Genomic DNA, 22,811 nt, shown 5'->3' with positions numbered 1-22,811 from the left:
TAGGTCTTTGGGTTATTTTCAGAATGTTAGTGTTATGAATGATTTTAAAGTAAATATTAGCATTTTATTTTTTTGGATATCTAGTGATTGGGTTTTCTTTATTAAATAAGAGATGTGATTTCAGTTTTAATGAATTTGGCTAGAACATTTGCCTACAGGTTGTAAATTATAGGACTGTTTTTCTCTACTCTCACTAACATTGACTGTAGCCAGTCATTTTAATTTTTGCCATTCTGATGAGTAAAAATAGAATGTCTTTTATATTGGTATTTTCTTAACTGCTAGTGACATTTAACATCTTTTCATAAGTTTCTTGACCATTTGTAAATCTGCTTTTATAAGTTGTTTGTTCTTATATATTATCCATTTTTCTATTGGGTTTTACTTTTTCTTAATAAGTTTCAAGTACTTACTAATACATGACATTATAATGGGGGTTTTTATGATGGCCAGTTATATTGTACAATTTTAAAATGTAGAAACTTGTGTCTATTCTGAAAAATCTTATTTTTAAAATAAATTATAGAATTCATATGGTACTTATAGTCTTTGCTGATTTTTTATATACCTTCTTTTTGTTATTTTTGTTCTATTGATATATCTGTTTTAAATTTTTTGACTTCATATTTCTTCAAAATCTGTATCTATTGACATAGCTTTTTAGTAAGACAGGAAAAAATTTAACAGATGAAGAAACTTGTTTTATTAATCTTCCCATGTTTAAGTTCAACTCTAAACATTAATGTCATAATATGAATATAATTTTATTCTTTTTATTTTTTTATTTTATTTCATTTTTTACATTAAAACATCACAGTCCTCTTCTTAGGGTCGATTGGCTTCAAAACCAACAATACAGTACATCCTTACTCCTGTTCCCCAGTTTAACCCTGGGAGTTTGTAGAGAGCCCAGTTAGTGAGACCTTTGTCTCTGGGGAGCCTAGGAAACTAATAGCCTCAGTGAAAATCAACAGCTACTCTAACTTTGACTTCCTGACTTTCAAATTCAGTGACAGCATAGAGATTATAGAGCTGAATGAATCTTTCAAAGAACCATGGCATCACTGGATTTTATTATTCTCACTTGGTTTTCTCATCATCTCCCCTTATGGTCAAGTATTGGTGAGTCGTGCTTTTTCCATTACTTTTTATTTTTCCTTCATCTCCTATTGGTCATGGAGAGATTGATCTCAGGGTGGCTGTTTTTCAGTAACCAGGCTGCATTCTTTGAAATTGTATTTCATCAGCTCTTATTCAAGTTTCATATGCTTTTCTTTTACCCTGCATTTGTTCATTATACTTCAGATACTTAGTGTTTGCTACCTGTTCCAATTCCAGATTGTACTGTGGCAGTAAATAAGATTTACTCCTGCAAGAGTTAGTTCCTCCTAATGGTGAACGAGATGTGCAATCAGCATAAAAATGTCTCAGAAATTCGATGCGACATCCACAGCGAGTCTAGATGTTAGTCATCTAGAGCAGGAATTGTTTCTTGTTCTCGCTCAGGAGTTATTTAAAGTGGTTACAGATTGATGCCCTACGACATTTTTTGCTTCTGAAAGAGCATGATGTGATTTACCTCTTTTTATGCTGTTTCAAGTCACCGAAAGGCACAAAATATGTTGATATATGGCTATTCCTTTCCCCATAGCTATTGAAATCTTGGCTGCCTGAGGATCAGCCAAAATCTACTGGACTGTCTCAGTTCTTGGAATGTTTAAGGGTATAAAAAAAAACTGCAGCAGTCATCTAAGAGGGCTTCAAATTTGGCTCCATAGCAGTCACCTGCAAAACTTTAAAAAACAAAACAAAACTACATATATATACATACATATATATATAGTCTTCTCATCTCTCAGAATCAGAATCAAATTTTTTAAAAAATCACTCAAGTAGAAAAAGGTGTGCATTTTCTTGGACCCAAGGCTGAGAGCCCAGGGTGACTCCCAGGACACACAGCCTCTCCTCGCTGTCCCTGTGGCTCTGCAAGGCTTTATCCACCTCCCCACCCCTACCTGGAGGACATGTATGTTTGCTAGCCATCCTTGCCTGTTGCTCTCTCACAGCCTTATGGCCTACCTGCCTCCACTGCTCTTCACTCTGCCAGTGAGGTGGTTGTGGTAGGGGTGTCCAAGAGTATGGCAGGGGCTGGGCAGGTGGGAGCAGGTAGGGGAGAGCATGAGGGATAGTATCAATCTGTGGTGCTTAAAAAAACAGATGTCAGTTCCATGTTTCAAGGCAAAAAATTGTAAACATTTTTTGTAGAGAATCTGATCAGTCCAAGAGAACAGATCTAAAGAATCCAGGCACCTGTACATTGTAGACTCTAGTTGACAAATAAGTAACTTAGATGAAGCTAAGTTTCTTACATTGGTTAGATAGAGTCATACAGGAAAGAAAACTTCAAAAAAAATTATAATTTATATTCTCAAAGAGGTAAAAGAATAGTACATCTATAAAACAAGAATGATGTTATTTTTACCAAGAACTAGTGAATAAAAGTAGCTTTGGAAATTAAAAATATGTTGACAGAAATTAAAACAACAGAAAGAAATAAGGATGGAAAATAAAGTTGAAGAAGTTTGCCAGAAAACAGAACATAAAATACAAATTTGAAAAATGAGAAAGAAAATATAAAAAATTAGAAGTCCAGTACAAGATATTAGATCTGAATAATTGGAGAAAATAAAGAGGAGGGAATCAATAAAGTAATAATCTTTAAACTGCACTTTTTCAAGATGCAAAGGATTTGAATTTCAAGGTTAAGAGGGCCCACTAAATGCCCATAATATTTAATGAAACTTGACTGACAATAATGTTTCGATTGCAAAATTTCAGAACACTAGTTTCAAAGAAAAATTCTACAAAAAGGAAACAGGCTTACTACAAATGATCAAGAATTACAGTGGTGTTAGACTTTTCAACAGCAGCACTGCAAGGGAGATGGTGGTGGGGACGGTGGCTTGAAAATTCTGATGTAAAATTAGTTCCAATCTAGTGTTCTATGCAAACTGTCAATAAAGACTGAAGGTAAAATAATTATTTTCAGATGTTCAAAGAGTTGAAAATTTTGCATCCTTTCTCAGGAAGCTAATTGAGGAGGTGCTGTACTAGAACTCAGGGCATAACCCAAGGCAGAGAAGACAAAGAAACCAGGTAACAGAGGCTACGACAGGCGACAGATGAAGGAGATCCTCAGGACAACGATGAAAAGGATCCCGTGATGACAGTTATACATCAGGCTGGGAGAGTAACCCACCAGTCCACCTGGAGCAGGTCGGAAGTCTCCAGGAGAGTTTTCAAAGAAGAACTTGTTAGATGGAATAACTAATGTGTTTGAGCAGATTTACAAGATGGGAGAAGAGTTTGTTAGATTAGTGATAACTACAAAGAAAACAAAACAAAGGAAAACAAAACAACAAACAAAAGAACGAGATCATTATTAACACAAGAAAAACAAATTATCATGCAGAGAAAAATAAAGTATTCGTACTAAACTTAATGGCTGAGCTGTAAATAAAATTTCCATGGTTGTAATAATTTAAACATTAAATGTTGATATAATTTAAAAAGAAAACACCTCTTCATTTGATTGGGCTGTAGCCAAGCCCACTCTAGGATTAGCATCCTAATAGTCATCCATTTCGGCTACCACATTTGATATAAAATAAGGATCAGGATCATTGGAATTAAAAAGAGCTTTTTGACTCTTTGTCCAGTGTTCTTTTCTCTACACCGCATGCTTAATACAGTCAATTACTATAATTAGCTTGTTATTTGTGACTTTATATGTACTCAGTCACGTAGGTTTATCATCATTTTCCTATTGAAGATAATAGTTTCACCTCCTCTGAGGGTATGGGAAGTTAAAAAATAGAAGGCAGCTTGTTAATGCCTGTGTTTTGGCATCTGAATTGCAGTGCATGGAAGCAGACGGCCCTTATTACATGTTGGTTTCCATGGGAGGCCACTCACCTAATTATGCACTGACTTTCCTCACCGTTTGTCTGCTTAGAGACAATACACTCCTCCAGGGTTACATTTAGGATCTGCACTGCAGGTGAAATTCTCAAAGAAGTCTGACTATGACATAGTGACAGATGTCCCGCGAGTATTTCTGTTTGATGTATTACCATATTTTTTTCATGCGGTGATATTTATTGTCACTTAAATCTATGAATGCAAAATGAGGAACATAAGAATAATATTTACTAAGTTAACAGCTGTTCATAATTCTGGACTAGATGTTAATTAAAAAAAAAACAAAAAAAAACAGTTGAACTAAAATAAGACCTTGTAATGATTCTCTATAAATTTAAGAAGATGTGAAAACCAGGTGAGATAAGCTTTTATCTTTAAAAGAGGATGTTCTTTTAATAACGCCAAAGCTCTGTATTTGGCTAAATAGTTCATAGATCATTAAATGATTAGAGTGTAAAAAATATTGAACATTTATTATAAAGTGAACAGAAGGAAAGCACAGTGATCAAATCCTTTTGCTTCTACATTTGGCTATTTTGACTTTTTCTTTCATCATGCAGCACGGCAGTATATAAAAACATTTTAAACGTTTATCTTGGATTCTAAAAATATATACATTTTTGTTTCTATTTTACATACCAGTGTTTACTGTAAATATTTGGGGGTGTCATGCACCTAAGAATTGAGGAGATGGTTTTTTCTTTTTAAGTGTGAATCAGGTAGAATTTCAGGCATTACAAGGATGATGTATCGAGGAGAAGAAGAAAGAAAAGGAAACAACTGGAGCAGCATGTAATTTGCAATTTCATAATAAAGTATGGAGTATTTTATGGTAATTTTATACAAAGTCCCAGAAAAACATCTGTTAAAGTTTTATATTTCTCGATGTATATTCCTTGTAAGCACTGGCATAAATTCATAAGGAAAATTTGTCAATGTTAACTAAATTTCTAGAATCACTTTGCTATTTTGCCTATAAAATGTGTCTATTCTCAAAATGGCATTCTGAAATAAATATTCTCTATTAACTAATGGTTTGTTTCTTAGCATAATATCAATTTTAGACAAATGGGTAATTTTGCCAGTTAATTACTGAGAGCGCAATTTAAAACCTGGGTGGAAAGCCTGAGGACACTGGCCTTGTTATAAATATTTGTGATGATTAAAGGTATAGCAACCGATTGCTAGATCATGATAATTGGTATGTAGGAAACCAGTTAGATTTTTTTTTTGGTAGTGTGGTTCATTTTTTTTTCCTCATTGCAAACCATTTGCTTTGAATTTTTTGTTTTTTGGCCATCATAGTTGAGCTGAACACAGAACTTGTATTAATTCTTCATTTTATAATTCTCAGTGATTTACAAATTGATCATTGAGATTTAAAAAATGACCATAATCATCGAAATTTTGTCTTTTAGTTTTTCATCTGTTCTTTAAAAATCGATAAAACATGAGAGACTGAAAATTAAAGTTCATGGAAAAAAAAGATTAATTGATGCTATCTCCAGCTGATCTCCAGAAGTGTCGATGCTTGCATCATATTACCATGGCGACAGTGGATTTTCCTATGTTTTTATGTAATGTACCTCCATTTTCATGTTATCTTAATGACTTTTCTGGAAGATTTCTTACAAAAACAGTTTCTTTTTTTCTTTTTTTTTTATTTTAGCAACAGGTATTTTCTCATAGTGCAGAAGTTGATAATACAGCTAGTGTCTTTTAAAAAATTTATTGGGGTGACATTGGTTAATAAAATTATATAGATTTCAAGTGTACAATTTAATAATACATCAGTTTTGTTTTTAGCGTCAGTTTTGTTTTCACACGTCAGTTTTTTGTTTTTTAGAATAATCTGAAATAACCAAAGTATTTCTGAATTCTCTTCTTTATCCTCTGACGTATCTGAAATGCTATTGACATAAAGTTGAGTTTTATTTTTTATTTCAATGTTCATAGGTAAAAGCTATGAGGATTATTACGATTGAAAAGTTGCTATTTTATAGTCCAGGTGTATATTAGACAGAATAATGTTATGCCAAATTAAGGTTGTCTTATGCAGATGGTACCAAGAATTCATTTCTAAATGAGACTTTCTAATGTTCGGATTGAAAATCAGGTAACACCTGATTTTCTCCATATTCTGAATTAGAGCTCTCATTTAACTGATAATGATTTCCTGCTGTGCATTACCATGAATATTATAGAGCCTTTCTTTATTCTGTGTTTTGGGAAATGTGATTATTTCATGACTTCATTAAAAATTGTTTTAAAATTTTGACACCGAGTCTCAACACCTGTCCAGGTTCCTTGTGAACCTTTAGATCCTATTTTCGTTTTAACAAAATAATCTTCTATATCTAGAAAGTGAAAGAGTAATGATAAAAGAAGTGAAATTCCGTGTGTCAATTCATATTGTGTCGGACATTCAGAGGGGGTTTGGTTAAGATGTGGGGCCTGCAGTTTAGTTGTTCAGAAAATGTCTTTTGTATCCTTGGCATCATCTGCTGATCTGCTTATAACAATTTGAATCAGACCAAGGCAGCTAATTAAACAGCAGACTCTTTCCTAAAGGTGCTTTAAAATCCAGATTGAAAAGAAATCACTCCAAAGATTGATGAAATACGATCATTGGAAGTATGCCATGTGACATTTTAATTGTAAGATGAAAATACCCAGTTTGGGGAGTACCCAGAGGGAATACACCCTTCTAGCTTTTAAGCTTCAAGTCATTCGTTTTGCCTCTTTCCCATTTAAGATGGGTCCTGCCTTTGACCCCTTTGTTGGCATGTGTTCTAAGACAAACATGAGAACTCAGGAGGGACATCAGCTTGAGTAATAGAGCATGCACACACTACCAGGGATTTTTCTGATTGTCTCAGGCAGTTACAGCCTTCTTGTGACTAGCCAGTACATCTCAGATATTTTCTCATCAAAGTATATACATTCCTATTACTTGAGGCCTTTCTGAAAGGATATAGAGAGAGGTTTGTTGATCTTATGTATCCAAATTCAAAACGTTTCCTGCATTCCATTTAAAATTTATTTTTCTCTTAGGTACAGCTAGCACTTGTGATCTCCGAATCTTAGACTCAAAGTTCCTCCAGTCTACATCTCTCTTTTTTTTTAAAAAAGATACATTAACTTTTTCAATTGATATTAAGACAATTCATGTTGATTTAGTGTCTGAGATGTTATTTTAGGCAGTAAAACTATTTTTAAACTCTATTCTTTTTCATTGTGTGTAAAAAAAGAATGGCCCTGTAGTTGGGGGAGAGTAGCATACATTCACAGATGAAGCTGAGTAAAAATTTGTGTCTCATGCTTTTTCTTTTTAGTTCTAAAAAGTGCTTATTAGTTGGGTCAGTTTTATAATTCTGAACTATGTTGACTAACAGAAACTTGACAATGACAGGTTTTAAGGTGATATGATTAGAATTTCTTTAAACAACTGTTTCAATTTTTCTCTAGGAAAATTTTGTTGGGTAACTGTTAATGCCGATAGCTTAAGTTTGATCATCTTGTTTCTACTCAGCTGGAGAATGTTTCTAACACTAATTTTAGGCTGCTGACAAACTTTACTAAAGGGAAGGTTCTCATCCTCAACCCTCCCCAGTTTCTTCATTGTGCATGCAAAGCCTAGTAACTTGGAAATCTACTTACTGTATTAGAGCTTTTTGCAAGGAACTTGGCAAAACAAAGATCTGTCTTACAATCTTTGTTTGACTTCTTATAATTATCTCAGCTTCGGTTCCCATGGCTTCAGTCTGCCTGCTCACTGTGGGTGGCCCTGTGCCTGGAACCACATCTTGCTTGATATCCACAGGAAGAGAGGGCAGAATGGGAGGACAATGTACCAGGTGTTCTCAAGGGTCACAGACAGTATGCAAGAGTTTTCCCCCGAGAGCTTTCCTAAAGTACCTAAAAATTTTCGTTTCCTGAGTTATTCCAAGTTATTCCAAGTTATTCCTGAGTTATCCAAGTTTCCTGAGTTATTCCAAGTTATTCCTGAGTTATCCAAGTTACCGTTTTCAGCAATAGCACATTAATATTCAAATAGCATAGAGAATATAAATTAAATTGTTGTTACATTATCTAGAGATATATCTCAGGACCTTGAAGCAGAAAGTTGAATGGAAGAACTCACAAAGGGCAAAAATTGGCAAGACAAACTTCCCCAGCTATTCAGATTTTCCAAGAGCTGTACCTGTCTGTAGTACATGGCAAAAAAAGTACACGCGATGCTCTACTGTAAATATTTATGTGTTACACCATCCCAGTACCACACTTAATACTGTCAAGTATATCCAAAGAGATGTGTAAATTATACAGTAATGTTGAATACCTAGAGTTTTATTTCTATCTCCTTTATATCTTTGTATAACCTTTTAAGTATTCTTTTTTAAAAAATTCAACACAGAATTGCAGTGATGCTTTGTAAAACAGAAACTATTTGGGTGTAAATTATATACATTGTATTACAAATTACAACTTGATATTTGCATTAGGCATTTGCAAACGCAAAACGCAAAGGGAATGAATCATGATGAATCATTCTGTGGCTTTTGAAAATTGAAAAAGACCTAATATTGTAATAAAACCATTATCTGATGCTTATTATAAAATATTTTGACATTCATTAGATATTTTAGGGTCTCAAAGTTTCTAATTATTTTTCATTTCTAGAAAGTTTCATGTCTGAGTAATTTAATGTTTATGAAGTCTGTGGGTTTTTAAACAATACAGTGTTAAATATGGAACATATTATTTGAGGTATTTATTACCCATGTAGACCTTTGCTTTATTTGCCGTTGTCACGTTTTCTAGCCTTGGGTTCACATAATGTGTAACTACTTTAATCAAATAGTACACATACTTTTTGAAAAATCAAATAGTACAGAAGCAGTACTCTTAATTGAGGTGTCAGAGCCAGACAAAAATAGGTTCAAAGTACCAATACTACCTCTTACTTGCTATGTGTCCCTTTGGCCAATTCATTTAGTTCTCTGAATCTTTATTTCTTCATCTATGAAATAGGGATAATAATATCTGTCTGGCAGGACTAAATTATCTAAATGAATTTAAGACATTTAGCACAATGTCTGTCATAGCGAGCACTTAACAAAAGGCAATTATTACAGTTGTTTGAGTTGTAGAGTTCCTTCCATTTCTATTATTCGTAAAATTATGGAATGACACAGTATTTCAACATGAATGACTGTTAAAGGTATCTAAGTCATTTTCGAGATGAAAAGCCTAAAATATAGAGATGTTAAGCTTGGTCCCCAGGTGGCAGAAAAGTAGTTTAACTAGCTTGTTTTGAAGAATTGACTGTGTGCAATAAGGCATAGAGCCCATTGCTAACAGCGCTAATAAGCCTCCTGTAAGCCCTAAGAGACCCCGAACATTCCTTAAAGGAAGTTGGCCCTTGCCTTGAAAATCTGCAGAATGTTCACTGTGCTTATCTCATTTTAAGTGGAAGTACACGTATTAAATAATGCGTGCATTTCCGACCATTCAGGGAGCCTACTGACTCTAAACTCTGAAACCAAGAGCATCTGATCACACATCTTTAGACTTTAAAGGGCGGGGGCGGGGGGGTGATATAAAACTTGTTGCTCACTGCAAGTGCCAGTAATTCTGAGTAATGAGTCTAATAATGTGTGATTTTTACCAGCTCTGAAAAGTTTTGATAAAAGGCCTTATCTTAATATTTTTACCTACTTCAAGTCTCAGGAGTTGCAGAAGGGAATAGGTGAAGTTTTAAAGGCTATTTAAGAAGTCTGTGCCATGGCACTGAGGATTTGAGCTGCTTCCTGCCGGGGCTGGCAAGACAACTGGGCTATAGATAGACCTGCTGCTGGCAAAAGTGTCCCTATTCATCATATCATTGCTGTTTAAGGCATTTTCCCATTGGGGTTTTTATTGCGGAAAGCGAACATATTCAAAATAGAATATAAATCTTCAGTGATCATACTAAAGAATTTGGAGGACTCTCCTTTTATAAAGTTGAGTAGAATATCCTAAGGTGACAAGGTATTCTTAGGAAAGAGTAAAAAGATAGGAAGAGTTTCAAATATGTCAATTTATCAACTTAGGTACAGAAGCTGTCTTCTGCCATGTTATTTATCTCTAAGAGGATTTTAAATAGCAAAAACAGAAATTCAAAACTCATGCTCATTACAGAACATGCTAATTGAGAATTTTACAAACTTGGGTTCACTTAATAAAAGCGCTTTGATTATATTGAGTGTCTAACTGTATTCATCCATGCATTTATTAAGCATCATCCTCATTTAAGATAATGAGGTACAGTGGAAAGTTCACGAGCACTGTTTGATGGTTGGATGAATTTCAGTAAGGTCTTGTGCATTGAAAGCTTTAGTCTTCTCATTTGTTTAATAGAAAAGAGAAAGTACAGGACTATAAATGGAAAGAATTAAATGACATATGTAAAAGTACTTGCAATGGCCTTTAAACTAGAGAAATCTTTCAGTTAGTGTTAGTCCCCCTTCCTTTCTTTTTTGGCACCTGACTGAGATCCCATCGGTAGTTACCAAGTTTTATTAGCACATATCAAAGATGATTTTTACTTTCTCTGCATGTGACCCCTCTTTGGTGGTCCTTCTTGTTGTGTCACAATGTCACAGGGTTTTACAAAGATCAAGTATATCTTTTTGTGTGGTGATTTGTACAACAACCAAGTGAAGTGGCTTTCTCAAAAATTTACGTAAGAAAGTTAGGTACTTGCCTGCTTTTCTAAACAAAAGGTCCCCAAGACTTGAGTTCTCAGGGCATTCCCAAAGAATATTCCATAGGACATTCTGTTTAACTCAGCATGGCCACTGCTTCCTTATAGCCTTCTATTAAGCACATTATTCTGTTAAGCACATGAAAATGTTATTTCTAAAACACCAAATTTTCCAATGTTTTTAATGAAGTCTGCTATTGTCTTCTTGCCACCAATACTTGTATGATGATAAACTGGTAGTTTTATTACATTTTCTATACTGTCGTTTCATTTATTTAAGTTTTTCCCTTTAATTTATCTAGTGATTTGCTTGCTTGTTTTCCTCAGTATTTTCTCTAAGAATAGCAAGGGGTTTGTCATATGACACATAAATTTCAGCTCGTGCATCTAGTGAATGATCCACTCAGTTTCCTTTTAATATTTGACATGTAATGAATTCTGTCTTCAGAGGGACAAGTCCTCTATGACTCACCCCTTCCACAGGCTTCTTTTTGTATAATGGGAGGATCAGTCCTACATTTATCTTGTTGTTAGATCCTCCCACCTCTTTGTCTTCAGTACACTCAGTTTGAGTTGCCATTACAGTCCTGACCTCTTTAAATCCTAGTTATCTGTGTTATATGTGTCTCCCATACCCAGAGGGCTATGAGTTCCTCAAGTCCAGGGACTACATCCTATCCTATTATTGTTTGCATCCCTTTTGCATAACACCAGCTGGGACAAGGTTGGCACTTAATAAATCCTGAGCGAATTCACTCTGTGGAGATTCATTCTTACGTGACTTTGTGCATTGCTCAAAGATCTAAAGATCTGTTTAGTAACTTAATGTTTGAGTTCTCTATTTATCATGTTTGGGGCTTAGTTTGTCATGTATACAATTATAATTGGAGTGTGTAGTTGTGTCCTTTCCTAACACTGATTTTTGTAATCTCCTTTAATGTGATACACTATTTGGATAGCTTCTGTATTAGCATGAAGATTACATATTCTCATTAATTAGTAAAGGTATTAAAAGAGGAGCCTTTCGGGACTGTTTGATCTACCCACTTGTACCCTTAGCTTCCAGAGAATCCCATTCCATTGTTTTCTATTTGTTATTTTTTTATCTGCTTCATCCGATATCTCTAAATTTAGTTCAGTAATCACATTAGTGGTATGGGAGTATCGACTGCATACCCAGGTTAGGGAGATGGTTAAGGCACAGTCTCTTGCGGGTAGGATAATGCCACACTGCCATAGACACGTGCAGAGGCACCCAGAGCAGGAGCACCTCTTGTAGACCTATAGAGGGAGTGAAAGCCTGGGGAGGTGGTCAGGGAAGGCTCCAGGGAGGAATGATTCTTGAGATAACTAAAATATACGTGGAGATTAGCAGGCAAAAGGGAGAGAGGGCTTTTCTGTCAAGGACAGTCAAGAACAAAGGTAAAGGGTTGAAGAGCAGTATGCTCAGTATGGGAGTGGTGAGATTGCTTGAGTCAGGAAATGCAGTGGTGATGTCTGAGTACCAGCTGGAATCAGCTCACTTCAGTGGCTCTGAAGGCCCTAGTAGGAAATCCTCAGACTGTATCCTGTGAAACAGCCTCTCTGTCAACACTTTGCCTACTTGTGTTGACTCCTGACCTACATTCCTATAGTATGGTGGTTAAGAGCATGGACTTTGGAGCCAAGCTGCCTGGGTTTGAGTCCTGGCTCTGCTGTGTGACTTGGAGGAACTGTGCTCAGTTTCCTCCTCACTGATGCAGGGATGATAGCAGTACTTTTGTCATTAAAACTGTGACAGAAATTAAACGAGATCACATTCTACAATGTATAGAATGATGATGGCACTCGGTGTCTGTTTGTTAAACTAAAATGCATTGCTTAGATAGACAGTTGTATTCTGAGAAGTCCCTGCTACACCCAGAGATCAGTTAGCACCTTGCAGGATGCCTGTTTCTTTGTAAAATCAGTTTATTTATTTACTTGTTTGTTTTCATTTAATTAAATTTATTGGGGGAACATTGGTTAATAATTATGTAATTAATTATGCAAGTTTCAGGTGTACCATCCTATAATATGTCTGTATATTGCATTGTATGCTCACTAATCAAATTCGTTACGTTGTCTGCCTTTGGGTGCCTTTTTTTTTTTTTTTTTAAGGCTTTGGAAACACAAAGTGGTCTTATTTGTTCATTCTTTCTCCTTTCTAAACTGAAGGAATATCAATTTTCATCAAACTTGTAAGCATTAGGCTTCAGGATGCAGGGGCTATTAGAAGGAATGAGGCTGAAAACTGCTGGTGATGATGTTAAGTCTTTCCATCTGCTACACAGCAAGGATTGAGAGGAGGAGTCTTAGAGAAATGTTTGCTTCCTGCGGTTCTCAGTTCTCGAACCAGTAATTTAATCTGGGCTAACACTAAGCAGACTTTTACTTTTTGATACTTAGATTCTGGAAATGATGATCCTAGGCCTTTACTACTCCACAGCCTGTTATTACATACCAAAATTTTGAAAAGAATTCATCTTACTGTTATTTTAAGGTATCTACCCCTGTAAACAATTCACCTGACTTTTATAGCCCCTAGTTAGTTGGAAAATGTTCCACAAATGCTAGCTTCCAGGGCCCTCAGGGAGTTGCCAATCTTTTCCATTCAAATAGTCTGGACTCCTTAGTGACAGCTAACTCATGTAAAATTTCCCTGAAATTACGTTTCGTTACTAGCTGACTATATAGACTAGAACACTAATGGCACTAAAAACATTTGTTTTTATTTTTGTTTTAGGAGATTGATATTTAAAAACAATGCCGATTAGGATTATTTTGGCATGTAAATCATTTAAAAATTTTCTCTTTTTCATAAACGAAATGTTTATGAAACATGGAAAGCCTAAGGAATCACATTTTTTTTTTTGCTATCAAAATAGAAACATTTGATATAATCCAATATGAAACTAAACAGAGAAGGCCATTAATCACTTCTTAAAGTGATTTTTTACAAAAGTATTACTCTCAAATTCTTGATTTCTGTATTCTGTGTTTCCTTTCCCTTTAGGATAGGTCTGCTCTGTAATTAGTGAAGGTACATGTCTGTCTTTAGGCAACGGCTTAATCTCGATGGCCGTATGTGCAGAAGCAGTATAATTACAGTGTAGTATTAATTAGATCCTGTGACTTTTTTTGTTTTAATTATTTGAAATCATCTTATCTTTGCATTCCTTAAAGAATATTAATGGGCAGATCCTTGGGTACTATGTTCATGCCATTTCTATGGAGTTAAATATCTATACATTTACATAAACTTGTTAAAAAAATTCTGCTTTTTATAATGTTATGGATACATATTTTTTCTCTGTCTCAAACATCAATTTAGGCTTGAGGGAATCAAATATTATAAAGAATTAATTCTTTACATTGCTCTTAATTTATAGAACACAGATTGGATGGTAGATCTCTCTGACTGAGGAGGCATTACTCTGGGTTGACAGAATGGGTTAGAAATTTTCATATTTATTATTAATGACAGAGGGATTCTCATACCTTTACAAACATTCTGATTAAATAACTTGGTAAGATATTTAGTGATGGTTACCCATTTTCACTGAATACAAGTACTTGGCAGACTGTATGTAAAAACTGGCATTTATCTGTGTTCAGATTTTAACTTTTGTCTCCCTATTTTTTCAGTTGTTTTTATTTCAGTTGCTGCGAGGGCTGTCTTACATCCACCAGCGTTATATTTTGCACAGAGACCTGAAACCACAGAACCTTCTGATCAGTGACACGGGGGAGTTAAAGCTGGCAGATTTCGGTAGGAAAGCAGTTAATTACCAGTCTATTTTGTCACACTGTGAGAATGCCAGGCAGATGGTGGCACTGCATTTGTTTAGGTGCACTTCTTCTATCATTATAGATCTTGATAAAAATTTTTCAGGAATGAAGGATTTTTTTTTTTTTATAATCAACATCATGCTTGGTGGATTTTTTAAAAATTCAGACTGCTTGTTTTAGAGTCTTAACTAATCATAAACATAAATCGCATCTCATATATATCCCAAGGAAAAGTCAGTAAAATTTTGAGCATGAAATATATTGAAAGAAATCTCTCTCTCTCTTTTTTTTTTACTTTTTTATGAAAATATCCAACACATTCAAAAGTAGACCAGTATAATGAACTTCTGTTACCCATCACCCAGCTTCAACAATTATCAATATACTGTCAAACTTGAAGCAAAGTGAATTTAAGCCTCTGGACTTTTCCAGGGCATCACAGAGTATATTCAATAGTATATGTTGCGCTAAGGTTTTACTAATTTAAAAATCTAGGGGCAGTGTTAGAAGTGACAAGAATTCTCAGTAATTTTATAAAAGTAGACACAGATTTCGATTTAAAAGTTGAGGTCTTGGTCTGGATCCATTTTGTCATTCCTTCCTTAAAAAGTTTTAAGGTTGGCCTCTTCCACTTTAGAAGCTTTTTTCCAGACACTGTCCTGAGCACCCAAAGAGGAGCAAAGTGGTTGTATTGTCCTTGCTTCCTCCCCTCCCTTCCTCAATTCTGACATTTCTGCATTGCCCTGGCTCTCTGTCACACCAGAGAGTGTGCTAAGTTGATTCCTAGCACCAGGGAATGCTGATGGCAGCCTGATGTGTTGACATTGCATTGCCTCAATTATTTTTGAATACATATTCTGATTAGAAATTTGTTCCATTAAGAGTGGAATGGAAATATTACCCTTGGGACATAAAGACGCCTGAGGTTGAGAAATGGGCTTTTGCTGAAATATGATTATCTTTTCCCACTCCAATTCCCTCCTCCCTGCCCCCCGCCCATAAGTAAAAAAAGCAGGAACTGTTTATTTCTTATTTCAAGGTTAGTGGACTGTCCAGTACCTTTGAAATGAATCTATTCTGTTGGGTGTTAGGTATAGTTTTCTTCTAAATTTGAAATATAACAAAAGTGAGCATTTATACTTTGTAACACTTTGTCATTCTCATCTAGTTTGGAAAATTATGAAACTCTGTGTGTGTGTGTGTGTGTGTGTGTGTGTGTGTGTGTGTGTGTGGTTTATTGTAGATTTTAGCATCAGAGTAATAGCTAGGTGGATAAATGTAAAGTCTATTATAGAGTAGAAAATAATGCGAGAGCGGTGGGAGAAGATTTGCGGTTCCTCAAATTCAACGTTATTGGATTTACTGTGAACATATATGTATTCTGTCAGTGTCAGTAAATTAATAAGTATTTATAGTGATTTTCTTTTGGTGTGTTAATATACTATAAGGTATATGTTGGAATAAATTATTGTATTAAACTTTCGATTTTTTGAACATGGTTTTTTAGTATATTTTAAAATACATTTTTACAAAGGTGATTTTTTTCTATATAACCAAGGGTATAATAGAATCGTGTATAAGTGTTTACTGGGGATTATTTTTTAATTTAATGATGACATTATTAACAGCTAAGTTCATCTTAAAAGATTCTTATGTATCTTTAAAACTGACAATTTGTAATATGAGATTAGGAAATAAATTTAAATGTAATTTTAAACAACATATAAAGTTTTTTAGAAAATTTAGAAAGTATGAACAACTCAGAAGTGAGTTGTATATTTTCCCAGTACCTTTCTCCTTCTCTCTCTTTTTGCTTCTTCTACCTATCATAAATCAAGAATAAAAGAAACATTGTCCTGTAAGCCATTTTCACATAAGAATATGTTCTGAACATTTTCTCATTATCAAATATGAAAAAAATCATTTGAAATAGCTTAGATTTTTCTCTTAATGTCCAAAGCCTAGTCTCTTTATTCAATCTCTTATCAATTAAAATTCAAGTGCTTTCTAATTAGTCACTATTATGCACTGGCTTGCATTGAACACTTGCAGAGAAAGCTGTATATGCTACAGTCGCAGTGTTGAGTGTTTGAAAGCCTGTTCTTCAGACCAGATTGCTCTGTACAAAGGTTGTTCTGTGCACTGTCAGGGACTGAATCATCTTGCCTGGAACACACACTTGGCGTACATCCTGTGCACGACATGTAATGAGCGGGACTCATTCACCAACTGACAGTTTCCCCCAATTAACCATGCATTACTTTTGACTTTTAATTGAAGGCATGCAGTTAACTGTGATTTACTGCACTTGGGCCCATGTTTGTGTCTGAGACGAAGGAAACATAGTAGAAGCTGTGAAGAAACTAGACAGTCAAAATGGAGTGATTCCAGGCAGCAGAACAATTAGAAACACTAGGTCTTAATTTAGAGTTTGATGTATGAAGAGCTTTGGAATCAGTTTCTTTGTTCTGCCGCCTTCTTTTATGTGAAAATATCATAAAATTTTAATTAAAAGAGACGAATGAAATCTGTGTGATCGTTGTTCCCATATTTTTAATGCTACTACCTTTATTAGAAAAATGTATTGGGAAGAAAGGGAAAAACAGTAAAATTTATTGAGTTTGTGCTATGCAAACACTTAGATATTTTTGTTTTATTGTCTCTTCAACCGAGTAGATATAATAACCTATATTTTTAAGAGAAACATGAGATTCAGAGAGGCTTAGGATCTTGCCTGTAATTCAGATGTTTGATCCATATTTTTCAATCTCAGATGGCCCAGGGTCTTTTTATTTATACACATAGATATATTACCTTACAGAGCTACCTAATTTATAGTAAATTATTGATTATTACATATAGATGCAGTTTTCTATATATAACACATATGACACCCATGCTATAAAAATAAATTGCACTAATACCAAAAAGTGCATCACATAATTTAAAGTACATTTCATCATTTGAATTACTAATTCACGAGTAATGAGTGAATTTAACCTTAGTACTTTGGAGATTTTACCTGCTGGGCAAGGTAAACCAGACGATAATGTATTTGTAGACCCATTCAAGTTTAAATGAAATGCAGTTCTGAATTCCAGGTGGCCAAAATGCTGTAACTATTTTGTTTTTCTTGTAAGTAAAGTCATATTTAGGCACTTACCCAAGCCTTATTTTTATACATATTTTGAATAAGTAAATTCTACATGATTTAGAGTCACTGTGGCTTTCCTAATGCAGAGGTTTGTCCTGCCTGTATATGATAAAATAATATTATGTAGAGGCATTCAGACTCATTTCTAAAAAGGGATTTGTCTTTACATTATCTTTGAGAAAAAAAAAAATATTTCAAGTCTCTATCCAGCCTACATTTTCACTACCTTCTTGCCTACTGTGGTATAACCAAACCCAAACTTGGTCCCATATCAGGGCCTCTTAGCCTTTCCCTTTGCCTGGAATACTCCTCCTCCTGCTTCTCACTGTGGCTGCCACTTTCTCATCATACAGATCATAGATCCTATGTCACCTGTTCAGAGAAGACACCTTTCCAAAAATAGAACCTTCCCATGACTGTCATCCAGTTTAACTTCTTCAGTAGCGCTTATAGTACATTGAAATTATTTTGTTCATTTGTTTATCTGTTTATTTTTTGATTTTGCTGCTGGTAAGTTCTGTGAGGACAGGGACTTGGCCTATCTTCGTAGCTCTTATCTGTGCTATATCCAGAAACATGCATAGCACATAGTAGGTGCTCAGTAAATATTGGTTGAATGAACAAAAAATATACATAAATAAAATCAATATTAATGTAAAAACTAATACCCACCTGTATTTACTAGTTTCTGCTTGATTTACTTTGGCAAACCAGAAGTTTACAAATTAATTTTCTCTTCATCAGCGTTGTCTTGGCTAGGCACAGTCAAGAGTGTAGTTGGAATTAAATGACTTTGGATAGTCTTGGAGCCTCAGGATTGCTTTGAAGATCTTACACATAGGCTTCTACATACTTTGTTGGTATTTACTATGTCTGTAACCCAGGCTGCAGAAATAAATATCACTACGTGAATGTAAACATGCACAAAAGATGTATAAGATTCGACGTTCCTACTCTGAAGACCTTAAATTGTTTAATTGTACTGTTGTTGAGATCAAAGTGTGTTGAGCATTGAATTAGGAGACTTAGCTCTGTCTATAACTCACTTGTGACTTTATGGAAGTCATTTATCCCTTCTAAGCCTTAGGCTCCTCCACCGAAAAATAAGAGCATTGAGCTGGTACTTTCTAAGATCCTTTTCAGTGCTGACTTTTTTGTTGTACATTTCCTATTTTCTAATAACCAGATATTCGTTGGCAGATAAAAATCAGTCCATTGAATCTGGAATCAGTGCTATACCGTCTCTTCCTAGAATCTAATTTTTTATTCTAGCTTCTAGAAGTTTAAATAGAGAGTGCTTTTGTGATATGCGTTTAGATCACATTAAAAGAAAATTATCGAAGTATAACAAGTAAATGCATAAATAAATTTACCAAGAATTAATGTTCATTTGCTGTATTATAGTATTAAAACTTAAAGGCATTTTTCCCATGTAAATGAGATTAGAATAAAATAGATGAATCTGTAGAATTACGGCTTTCTATAATTCTTGCAAGATGACGATGGTGTCATCCACATTTCCCAGCCATTCTTTTTGCTATTTTTAAGGGTCATGGCCTTGCTACATGGAAGAACAGCTGGGTTAAATTTTCCCCTGAAAAAAGGCACAGTGACAGCTCTGTAATATAAGCATCTAAGATCTTGGCTTATTTCACTGAATTTCCTAATGTAGGAACCGAGTTCAATAGCTCAATGGTTTTAATCAAGTAAAATTACACAGGTCTTTTTCCCACCAGAGGTCTAAAACATTACCTTCCTAATGTTGATAGTTTCCTCCTCCAGGCTGTTCCTTGTCTTGATTTGAGAAAGGAAATTATTGTAAATCACATTTTAGATTAATTTGCAGAACACACCAGAGATGTAACTCTACAGAGGGCATGGTGAGTGCAGGGTTTGTTTGTAATTTGCTTCTCAGAATTCATGTAGGGAATAGTAGAAAACAGAAGGAAATCTACTGTCTTCATACGAAGAGAAGAGTGTCAGTTTGATAAGTATAAAGTCTATGAATAAAAGCCTATTAGTCCCCGAAGTATAAAACTTTAACTATGTTGTTATCATTAGCATATAAAATTCATCATTGAAGCCATAGTTTTAAATTCAGGGTTAGATATACCTTAGTCCATTCATTATGGCCTGTAGGATTTACTTTTCCTTTATCTTTGTTTTATAATATATTTTCTATTAATAAAAATATCTTTATTGTCCGTGAGGTATCACTCTACTTTTAAAAGGGCCTTTTGAACAGTTTAATGCATAAACATTTTAATGCAAAGTTCAAGAAGTTGCTTTTGTATCGATCTGAAAACTGAAAAATATTTTTAGAATAATTGATGTTACAATATTAACCAAAGAAAGGGCTGTTTTTTCCCTAATTTTTCAAGACTTCATTAAAACTCCAAATCAAAATGTACAGATCCGATTAGCAAGATTACATGTTAAAAATAATTTTGATTGACATGTGAACTAGGCAAAGTTATTTCCCCTGACTCATTATTTTAACGATGTGGTAAATAACTCTTTTGAAAAGGAAATTGCCTGCTCTCTGATCATGAAATCATCACTTAGGTTTATTATTTAAATCCTGTTTAATATCTCACTCATCCCCTCAAAAGTTTTCTTGCATTCAAGAGGGACGGATTATATTTAATTATATTGTTTCGTGTTTTCACAATGTAACTTTTCCCAGGTATGTTAACATACTATATATAATATTTGTTTCTTCTTTTAAATGGACTTGTTTTTAAGAGCAGTTTTAGGTTCATAGTAAAATTTAGCGGAAACTACAGGCAATGCCCATATATTCCCTGCCCCCCCACACGCATAGCCCCCCCCCCCATTATCAACATCTCCCACCAAAGGGGTACATTTGTTAAAATTGATGAACTTACATTGACATGTTAATACTACTCAAAGTCCATGGTTTACATTAGGGTTCACTCTTGCTGTCATGCATTCTATAGGTTTTAATAAGTTATGATGACATGGAATTTATTTGCCATTGTAATATCATATAGAAAAGTTTCACCGCCCTAAAAATCCTCTAAAAAACTCATCTTTATGGATATTTTAAAAGCTATAAATGGAAATAAGAAGGAAACATATGAACTGTAATTAATACGCATATGCTACTCTAAGAGAAATCTCTGCGCAGTCACCATTAAACAGATTGAAGCAATGTGGATAGGAGTTGATTGCTAAGAACGGCAGTTTCAAACTGCATAGAAATGAGGAAATTCAAAACAGTGTTCGTTCATTTTCAGCCAAATCATGCATGTGAGGTAACAAGACATCTTAAAATGTATAATGGACTGCTACAAATAGGGCAGATCGTCTTATTTCCCACTGTTGATGGAAACCTGGGCAAAGGGATTTCGATATGCAAAAAATTTTTTTCTCAGACAAAATGAGGGCAAAATTGTTGGCAGCAAATCAAATAAGTGATGCCAGATATGATTGAAATATATCAATATATCCTTAGAAAAAATCTGCATCTGGAATGACTGGAACCTTAAGTGCTGGCAGTGATAACCAGAGTGGAAGAAATATAGGTGACGTTAGCGAGAATAGCACGGTAGTGAACCTTAGAATCATGTAACACTTAGTTAGATGTTATTCAAGGCAACAATGATTACACTCGATCATGAGTTTTGGTGACCAATAGGCAAGTGTAAAGGGTTGCTTAGAGTTTAGAAGTTTACTAATGTCTCTTGTTTATGGATCTTCTTCCATCCTCTGCTCTTTACCTTCTAAGAAGTCACATTTTAAAATGCAGCCCAAACCAGACTCTGCTGATCCATATGTCAGTATGCCTAATTTATACTAGAATCGTGGACGACAGGGAGTCATTGTAGTCTAAAGCACGTGTTTTCTAAAATTTTTACCAGAAGCAAGCAGAACTGACCAGCTACTATGGGAAATCTATGATATGCTATAAATTCTGAGCTTAGACATACTTGAAAAATTTGTGATTTTGATCCTTTATTTTCTCTTGTTAATGCTATCAGTTCAATATTAATTTGCTTTCCTCTTTCTTCTCCCAGTTTTTTTTTCATGCCATATATGTGGGTTTACTTTTGAAATAGTGCATATTTATGGTAATATTTAAAAATTTTTTTTTCACCTTGAATAATTTCTTTCATTGTAACAGATAAACATAGGAAGCTAAGACTTTTCTCTTTTCATTTTATTGAATGAGAAAAAGTACTGGAAAATTAACTAATGAAAAATGAGAACTAATGATCTGTGCTGTTTTAGGAATTTTAGACATATGTCTGAAAAACAATCTATGTTTCTTTTATCACATACTGTAAAAATAACCTTGATATGCGTAATCAAGCTTACAGACCTATAGTAAAACTTTTTGCAGAAATTCAAACTTTAAAAATGGAGCTTCTCTATTAAATATCTGCCAAGTTATTTGACATTCTAATTTTTATTCTGGAAGAATACTGATATAAAATGCAGATTGAAGTGTTGATTCCAGATTTGGAGTAGCGTTGTCAGCTAAAAAAATCTGTTGTGTGAATAATGACCAGCTAATATTAGATGTGGGAATTGTGCTTAAACAACCTGGAAGTCATAGAATGGAGAGCAGTGGGTGACAACAGAGGTATAAAGAGAGGCATAAGAAAAGTTGGAAATTTTCAGGATTATATGATTATGATGGTTCTTGAAAAGTTGCCGGTAAGCTCTCAACTTAAAATCAGTTGGGAGTGTCTAATCAAAATCACTAATAGTAACATTACAAGAACAATACAAAATAAATATGATATGCAAGCATTTTCTCAAAGAATTGGAAGCAGAATATGTTATCGTTGAAGTCATCATCCAGTTGTTGAGAGAGTCATACCATTAGGAACGGATTTTTTTTGTTGTTTTTCGGAATAAAGACAACAAATTTATGATGGGAAACTTGAAATAGATCAGTTATAATTGTATAAGAGAAAAGGAAAACTCATTATATTAATATTTTCGGAATTTTTTATTCTAGATTTTCTCTTATTTTTGAAAGAACTTTAGAGATTATCTAATTTGAACCCTCATCTTAAAAATGTATGTACTTTCACCCAGAGATGGAAAATAAGTTAATATTGTGCCTGATATTTAGTAAGTGATGCG

The 22,811-nt window shown here is 34.4% G+C and overlaps 1 protein-coding gene across 2 annotated transcripts in view; it reads left to right on the top strand.

Moving 5' to 3' along the window:
• Positions 1-22,811, top strand: part of CDK14 (cyclin dependent kinase 14) — a 508,542-nt gene that overhangs the window by 251,782 nt on the left and 233,949 nt on the right. For both annotated transcript variants that reach the window (XM_006925698.3, XM_006925699.3), the window contains one exon: positions 14,396-14,519. In XM_006925698.3, coding sequence (XP_006925760.2) covers positions 14,396-14,519 — 124 coding nt within the window. The remainder of the gene's footprint in view (positions 1-14,395; positions 14,520-22,811) is intronic.

Source organism: Pteropus alecto, unplaced genomic scaffold (genome assembly GCF_000325575.1).
Source record: "Pteropus alecto unplaced genomic scaffold, ASM32557v1 scaffold69, whole genome shotgun sequence".
NCBI lineage: Eukaryota > Metazoa > Chordata > Mammalia > Chiroptera > Pteropodidae > Pteropus > Pteropus alecto.
Note: the sequence above shows the minus strand (reverse complement) of the source record. Positions and strands in the feature narration are given on the sequence as shown.